This window comes from Lytechinus variegatus, chromosome 3 (genome assembly GCF_018143015.1).
Source record: "Lytechinus variegatus isolate NC3 chromosome 3, Lvar_3.0, whole genome shotgun sequence".
In the NCBI taxonomy this organism is placed as follows: Eukaryota; Metazoa; Echinodermata; class Echinoidea; order Temnopleuroida; family Toxopneustidae; genus Lytechinus; species Lytechinus variegatus.
The window spans coordinates 8,194,162-8,202,997 of NC_054742.1; the positions used below are offsets into that span (position 1 = coordinate 8,194,162).

The 8,836-nt window shown below is 37.1% G+C and overlaps 1 protein-coding gene across 2 annotated transcripts in view; it reads right to left on the bottom strand.

Moving 5' to 3' along the window:
* The window catches only part of LOC121410141 (dynein heavy chain 12, axonemal-like), a 53,155-nt gene extending 44,558 nt beyond the window's left edge, over window positions 1-8,597 (bottom strand). The window contains exons 1-3 of one of the 2 annotated variants that reach the window (XM_041602029.1): window positions 8,452-8,597; window positions 4,564-4,920; window positions 3,332-3,358 (exon numbers count right to left, since the gene is read on the bottom strand). In XM_041602029.1, coding sequence (XP_041457963.1) covers window positions 3,332-3,358; window positions 4,564-4,920; window positions 8,452-8,475 — 408 coding nt within the window. In that variant the 5' untranslated portion in view covers window positions 8,476-8,597. The remainder of the gene's footprint in view (window positions 1-3,331; window positions 3,359-4,563; window positions 4,921-8,451) is intronic. The other variant, XM_041602028.1, reaches the window with a different exon arrangement.
* Between the last annotated feature and the right edge of the window lie 239 nt (window positions 8,598-8,836).

Here is an 8,836-nt window from a genome sequence, read left to right on the forward strand (position 1 = left end):
TACGGACACAGCAGATGCATACATGTAGTTGATTGTCACCTTATAAACAGGTTAAGGTAAGCTTTTACACTGACAAGATAAACCTTTGGAACAAGTGGGCTTGTGTGAGAAGAGAAAAATCAAAGAAAGTTTTAGAAAAATCTGACAAATAGTGAGAAAGTTATGGGCATTTGAATATTTTGATCACTAATACTATGGAGATCCTCTCATTGGCAATGCGACAAAGATGTGTGATGTCAAATGTGAACTTTCCCTTTTGTACATGTAAAATACCCCCCAAAATGTCTCTTTTTGCTAGCTTTCTTATGGTGATACAAACTCTTTATCCATAAAAATTCATTGAAAGGCTGTATGCCCTCCCATACAACTAATAATGTATGTGATAAAAGAGGCAGTTTCAGAGAAATATATAAACAAAAGTCATGGGAAAGTTGTTCACACGTGACATCCCACCAACCGCGTAGCCAGGATTTCATTTTGGAGGGGGCGGTAAATGCACGCGAAGCGCGCTCCCTAGGGGGTGGGTACAGGGAGGAAGCTTTTAATGTTTCATAAATTAAAATGAATAGGAGCCGTTTCTCTTGTCCCTCCAATTCGGTTGACTATATTGCGATTTTGAACCTTGTTTTCAAAAGTGACTGTGAACACACAAAAGAGGTATACAATGGAGGAAATTAAAATGATAATAACTCCGCGCGAAGCGCGGAAGCTAAAGTGTTTTATCAATTTTTCTTGCCATAAAAAGGGTCCCGAGAAAAGGGTATTCTCAAAGATATATTGAAACTTTCTTTGGAAAGATCAGATTTGATTACAAACAATTTAGCATCAGTGCATATTTTTAACTCGCAAAACAGAGGAGAAGATTGGTAGAGGAAGATATTCCTCCCCGCACAGAGCAATGATACTCTGAAATTTCAAAGAGCGGATGTTTCATCAAATGTAAATATCTCTAATACCCAATCGTCTCTTATTCAATTGATTTTCTAAGATTACTGAACTTCATTACAAGGAAAATAGTGCGCATAAAATTGAAACTTCTGTGATTTATTGAAATTATCTATCTATACAATAAAGGATGATTATTTTTTTTTACTTATCCTGAAGCGCTTCATTTTGAATATAAAGAAGCTTAAGTGTCATTCAAAATTTCAAACTGAGGGCGCAAAACAGGACAGGAGATGAATGTATACAGGGAAATGACATGAAGTTTAATACAATTTGATAAAAAAAATATTGTACTTTTTTATTTAATACGACACGAATTCAAAACCTTCCTCTTTTTAAATTAGGAACCTGTTTGCCCCCAAATTATGGTTGTTTATAGTAATGAGCTGAAAAGCGGGAGAAGCTGACTTTATGGAGGTTACGGCAGAAACTGATATAAAGATTTTACCCGCTCGGAGCCGACCAGACCAGAAGTTGCGCGATCAATTGAAAAAAAAGATAACTTCATATATTTACTTCGGCCTAACTTTACTCAAATTCATGCCCTAATATATACAATTTTAACTTTAACTGGCAAGAAGCACATAGCTAAGGTGGAAAAACAGGGTTAGAGAAAAGGTGGGGGAACAATGGAGAACTTCAATATTGTCATTTAACCGCGCGCAGCGCGGAAGCAAAATTCATATATGAATTTAGAGCAAGAAGAGTGAAGGAGTTTCTCTTTTGAGAAAAAAATAAAGAATAAAAAGAAAAAACACAAAGCTACCTTTCTTCCCTCTCTCCCTTCCCTTTTCCTTTTCTCCTCTCTTTTTCCCTTCTTTTTTTTCTTTTTGGGGACGTTTTGGGGGGGGGGGCGACCGCCCCCACCGCCCCCCCTGGCTACGCGCCTGCATCCCACATCTTTGATGCATTGCCAATTGGAGGATCTACATTGCAATGATCTACAGTAATTTCTAAACTTCAAAAGTTCATAACTTTCTCAAATTATTTGTCAAATTTTTCTCAAACTTTCATTAATCCGTTTCTTTTGATTTTTCTGATGGTTTTCACACAAGCCATCTTGTTCCAAAGGTTTAATTTTCCTTTAAGAATATTGAGCATCCACACACCAGACAATTACACAGATGAACTTTAAGTGGACAGCAACTGGCAGTTTCGCCTTCATTGTGCAGTCAATATACATGTAGCAGTAGTGAAACCAAGTAAAGATGAATATTTCAAAGAGAGAGAGAGAAGGAAAACTAGAAATTTGATGTGTCACAAGGACACAGATGCCTCCGCTTACACAATCAGAAATTCATTCAATATGATTGAACTTAATATCGTGCAGAAACCAATTGATATGCATACATAATGAACAGATTTAGACCTTAGACAAAAAGACTCACCCTTTCCAAAATAATCTCAGAAAGAAGATACATGTATTACAGTCATGTCATTTGATGTGACCTGTATTCTGGTGTTAACATGTGGAAACCAACTCGTATGTTTAATGAGCTGTGACCTTTGACCTGTGGACTCCAAATTCAAACCCAGCCTGTATTTTGGTGTCATCTACCTATATGCCCCAATTTTTAAAAATCTGTTGAATATTTCATCCATCCATCCATTCATTTTAAATCCATCTACCATCCAAATTTGGTTGAAAAGTGACTTACGGTGGCAGAATTAGGTGTCATAAGAGAGTCTTGCATGTAAACTCATAACGTTGACCTGAAAATGACCTTTGACCTTACCTTGTAACCTCTGACTGCAGCATAGCATGCAGGTACCCCTAGTCCATCTACCAACCAAGTTTGGTTGAAAAGTGACTTACGGTTGCGGAATTAGGTGTCATAAGAGAATCTTGCATGTAAACTTCAATGTTGACCTTTAAATGACCTTTGACCTTAACATGTGACCTCCACCCACACCAAAATCGATAGGCGGCTTTGCTATACCATACTTGACCTTCATACCAAATTTGAAGTTGATCGGACAAGAAATGCAGCTGATAGAGCGCTCACAAAGAAATCTCTGCAGCGGACGCCGCGCAACGAGGCCAAATCCATAGTATCCTCCGAACTCCGGGGGATACAATTAAGCTGGGTTCAATCTTTTTTACTGAATCACAGAATGAAGACAAAATAATGGAAGTACCCTCTCCCTATTACATTTATAAACATGTACAATATAAGAAAGTAAAATAAAGCAGTGGAAAGGAAGCACAAATAAGGTTGAAAGTAACAAAGCTATATGATAAATGAATTTGCATGTTAACACCAGTGACACAAAGAATGGAGTAATGATATTTAAATTCTAGCATAACTTCACATTTCAGTGCATTAATATTACATGTACATCACAGCACAAACAGCAAAATAACAAGAAGATACACACATCTTACCCTTGTCTGACGATCTTTACTCATCATCTGTGGAACATTTGATGATCAAAGAATAACAATCACAAGAAAAGTAATCTTCAAACGTGTATGCTACAGTAATATTGGGGATATTCATATTTTCTATTTTTTTTTTTTTTCTGACATACATGTATTCATATGAAAATTAATACCGTATTAATAAACAAATGATTATTTTCTTGTCAAAATGATAAATATAATCAAAACTAGAGCAAATTTTTTAATCATTGTTTTTATCATTTTGAGACAGAAAATATTAATGAAAGACAAATATTTTCTTAATTCATATAGTACTTGAATAGCTTGTATTTTCCCACGGTAGGCTAGTTAAAACGATCAGACTGTTTTGTAGTACCGGTATTTGAGTTATGCTTTATAATAATGTAGATAAGGGTTAGGCTACATGTATTATCTAGGTGGAGACTGCAGTTATTGTCTTTGCTGTTATGCTGAACGCAAGCGATAAGTCTGATGTGGTAAATTACTATTGTGGCTGCGAATCAGCCATCGCCTATACACTTCTGTCTGCCAAATAAATATTCATGTTTATTCAAAATGGCGACCGTGTGCCAACGAATTGAGACATCTCCATCATACAAGCTGAGAGTGCGACGATAATTGTAACAAAGAGGGATTGCCTCCCGTCGTCACTAATGAGCATACCAAGGGCAGATTCTTGAAGGTCTCAGAATTTTCCACTAGGAATGCCAAGTTTATTGGCAGCATAATCCAAATTTTCTTGCAGAAGTTTCTCGCGTGTACTCATACTCTCCATTTTGGACGAAGAAAGTGACTTCATGTCACATGACTTTATACGCATTACCTTCTTTTTTCCAACGTATTTCTGATTGGTCCGATTTATTTCTTCTTCATGCATACGCATGAGAATATTTGGTATGAGAAACTTGCGTCATTTCATTGCCGATAATAAAAAACAACATCCAAAGCAAGACGGGAGTGTTTAGGCAGTAGCTGTTTCGTAGCCACAATTCGTATAGTCTTTGCCACATCAGACGTACATGTATCGCGTGTGATGAGCATAATAGCATAGACAAAAAATGCAGCCTCCTCCTACATTATAGGCTACATAAAGGTTCAAAAGTGTGAAAAAAGTCTAACAAATGTGACAAATCTTGAAAGTTGTCACTGTCTTAAATTGATTAGAAAGAAAAATTGGAGTTAGTAGAACAGAGTTAGCCCTTAACTTCTCTTACCGTTGTTGGGTAATCTGGATCATTTGCAGAAGGGGGTCTTTTCCTGGCTTTTTCCTCCACATCCTCTCTGATCTGCTCTGCTTTCTGGTAGATCTTCTCCATCAACAGTCCCTGCATCTCCTTAGATCTCCTGTGAGTCATTAACTTGCTCTTGCTATAATCCCTGGAGTTTCTGCTGGATAAGATACTTGCTGGTGTATTGATGGGTGGTAGACGAGGCTTACCATTGACCAGGTGTGAGCCGCCAGTCTCTGTGTGTGCTCCATTAAGGGTAGGACTCTTGGGACCACGTCCAGGGCTCCTTTGATTCATCCTGGTTCCATTGTGTATTGGACTGTGTCCATTTACTTGAGACATCTACAAAATACAGAATAGGGAAAGTGATATTTATTTCTGATTAAAGAATTTCTATTTCTGAAAACGTGTAATTGACTGATCGCGTTGGCTCAGTTGGTATAGGGTCCATCTCACAACTGGGAGGTTGGAAGTTCAAGTCCCTGCCGAGTCAGACCAAAAGATTTTAAAAGATGGGAGTTGGCCAAGTGGCTGCTACATGTAAGTACTACATATATATGTAAGTACGATGTTTGGCATTCAAGAGATAGAGAAACATTGATCTAGCACTCCACAGTGGCTGCAAGGCCCAAGATCAATTGGGCAGGATGAATTTTCAAAATATTTCTATTTTGAACAATAAAATATAGATTTTTTTTTAAAACATGTTTTACAATGGCTCATAATGCAAGATTAGTGATAATTGATTAGGGGAGATCGGGGTTGGTTGGAACGCAGGGTAAGTTGAAACATTGTAATATTCTTTAACGCCTGTAAAATAAATTTATGCAATACTACCCTCAATTTATTGCTATTAATAATACAACAGTGTTGTATTATATATTAATTTATCTAATTTCTAACAGAATGCTAAGAATAAGAAGCTCATGGAAGGAACTATATGTATAGCTATAGGCCTATTGTTTGGTAAGTGTTAAAGCACAATTTGAATTTTTTTTTGCCAAATCCAAAAATTGCACAACATCCCATGGAAGTATTGCATAGATTGTGCCTCCCACCTTCCTTGCATGATGGCACGTAGGCTAATGCATCCATGGGTATCTTTGTCCGCTTGATTTCTTTTTTTAAAGCTTTGCAAAACGATCGTGCGCAAATTTAAGTCACACCTCTTTATGTCACTTTTTACAGCAGAGCGCAAAAGTGTCGATCGCCATGGAATTTTGGGATCGAAATACCAGCAAAACCCTTGACCTACTTTATAATTCCGTCAATTTGTCCCTAGAATCTTACCCTCTGTTTGGTATTTATGATTTTGAATAACTTTGTGTGAACTGTCTGAAATTTTTTATTGAAAATCAACCTCATGATAATTATGGTCACCCCATCATAATCTAAGTATGGTTGGAACTGCCATTTTTCGACCATCTACTTTTCTAAGCATCGCATCTGTGAAAATATTTATCACTTTTACCTAGTTTTCGTCTCATTTGTGCAGAAATTTAGCAGATCAGATTCCCATGTTTCGATCAAGTCCGATTCGATTCGCCTATATTAAAAAATCAGCGTACAATGAATGCAACGATTTCACATTTGCTCATTTGCACCCCTCTTTTGAAACCGACCACCCACGATACACTAAGTTTACAGCTAATTATTTATGGTAGTGTGACCTTAATTCGCACATCACCTCATTTTGCGCACAGCGAATACCTCAATATCTAATTAATATTATGAAAAATTGACATCACCAACATAAAGAGCGACTTAAAATTACCTTGTATGGTTTGGAACTACCCCTTAATGACCACCCAATCTTCCAAGCATCGTATCTGCGAAAATATTCATCACTTTTAAACATTTTTTGTCTCATTTGTGCAGAAAATTGAGCAGATCAGATTCCCATTTTTCGCTCGGCGACTCCGATTCAATCTGCGTATATTTCGACGAACAACGAATACGACGATTTTAGAGTTGCACCCATCTTTTGAAACCCACCACCCGCGATACACTAAGTTTACGGCCGATTCTTGTCACGGTGGCGAGATATTCTTACTCTTCCAAATCAGTTCTATGATGTAAACATGCTAAATTATCGTCTCACTACTTCCACTGCGAGCTCCAGCACATGATTCAACGATTGATGACGGATATTTGTTCTAATGCCGTTTCCTATCAGATTTCTTTGTTTTTCAGCGGGGTTTTGGTCTGGTCAATAATACAATTTTAATTCTACTAAATTTTTACTTTTTGTTGCTTTTTTCTCGTAAAATCAATTCTTACCATTTCTATGGACACTGCGCCTACTCTCCTGCGCGCATTGTTTGTAATACGCAATAATTTTAATGCGCTCAAGGTGGTCTCACCATATACTATAGTAATTTTCTAAGATGAAGGTAAGGTCTCTATTATTAAATGAAAATATTGGCAAAACATCGGCTCCTTTTGTAGTATGGTAGTGTGACCTTAATTTGCGCATTACCTTATTTTGCGCATGGTCAAATATTTCAATATCTAATCAATATCTTTAAAAACTGATGTCACCCACAGGAAGAGCAACTTAAAATTACTCTAAATGGTAATTTTCTTGAAGGTCTCTATTTGTGAAAATATTGGCAAAACATCGGCAAATTTTGTTAACTTTTGTGTCCGCTCCGAGAAAATCTTGTATCATCTCGGCAAGCATCAAGAAATTGCCAGTTTGCAAGCAGAGGTCTCCAAATTAGTAAAATGTGAAACCAACCGAATTTAGGGCATTGAACCCTCCATCTTATATAATTATCTTACCTTTGTCTGCTTGATTTCTTTTCTAAAGCCTTGATCGTGCGCAAATTAAGGTCACACTTTTTTTGGACACTTTTTTAGCCAAGTACGCACAAGTCGATCGCCATGGAATTTTGAGATCGCGATAACAGCGAAACCCTTGACCTACTTTATAATTCCCTCAGACGAATTTGACTTTGCCTTTGGGATCTTGCCTTCCGTCTGGTATTTATGGTCAGTTCCCCCATGTCTGTGCACCCGCATATCTGCGCGACTCTAGTAAAAGATACGCAACGAGCACAAACTTTACACATGCAACACATCTAGGTATTCATCAAATAATCCGACTAAAAATGGTGGAAAAATAATTAATTTGGGGCATTTCATGTGACGTCCTCAAAGTGCAGCCTTTTTCATCAAAATCCCCACATCGTGTGCAAAGTGAATGAGTGCGCAGACATGGGGTATCATTTTTTTTTCAATCTGATAATGGCTGCCCGAGGTGTTTTCAAGAAAATCTTATATTTTCTTTCAAGTTTCATTTTTTAATGAGAAATTTGGTACACTTACTCTTAATATAGGGAACAATATTATTTATTAACCAAAAGATTTTGTGAAAATAAGAAGAAATTCATGTTAAATCTTAACTCAAAGTTGTTAGGTGCGCAGACTTGGGGCCCACCATCATTTTAATTTTTTTTGTGAGCTGTGACTGTCTTGTCTTGAGACTTGACTCTTGTGTGAGAAATTTCTGATTGAAAATCAACTTCATGATAATTTTTAAAATGTGCGCAAATTATGGTCACCCCATCAAATAGCGGTATTGAAGTGGAGCCTACACTAACACCACTTGAGGTATTGTTCCAGGAGCAAATGTCTTGTTACCCAATATACACACACATGGAAACGTGATGATCCCTATGCATAATTCGTGCTTAAGGATCGCACACACCGGGAATAGATCTAGGCCTACTACAGTGTAGTATTGCCTCAGCTCAGTCATGTCAATTGTGAACAGTTTCGCAACAACACAGTATTGACATCATAATTCGATAAAGGTCTAGACTCTCACATTCATTACGGTATCATATGTAATTGACATGCCAAACTTACGTTAGCATCCAGTGAATGATACATCAATCATACAAATAACGCATGTTTTCCATCTTTAAATGCATTCCATTGAAAACTAGATCTAGACGACGAACGAAAGGCTTCCTCGGTTGTTAGGGTGAATTTCCGAATTCCGGAAATGAACGGAAAATGCCGAACAGTATGGTCCGAACCGTCCGAACAGTTTTCGCAAAATTGACTACAAAATAGGAGTTGAAAATAATTTCTAAGTACAATATGCGGATTAAAATAGGGGAAATTAAAATTCATACATATTTTGAAAAAGAAAAAATAGGATACTAGATACAAATTATAATATAAGGAGCATATTTTTAGGCTTTCATATTGGGCTTAGTTCAGCTCATGGTCGCACAGCAACGTGACG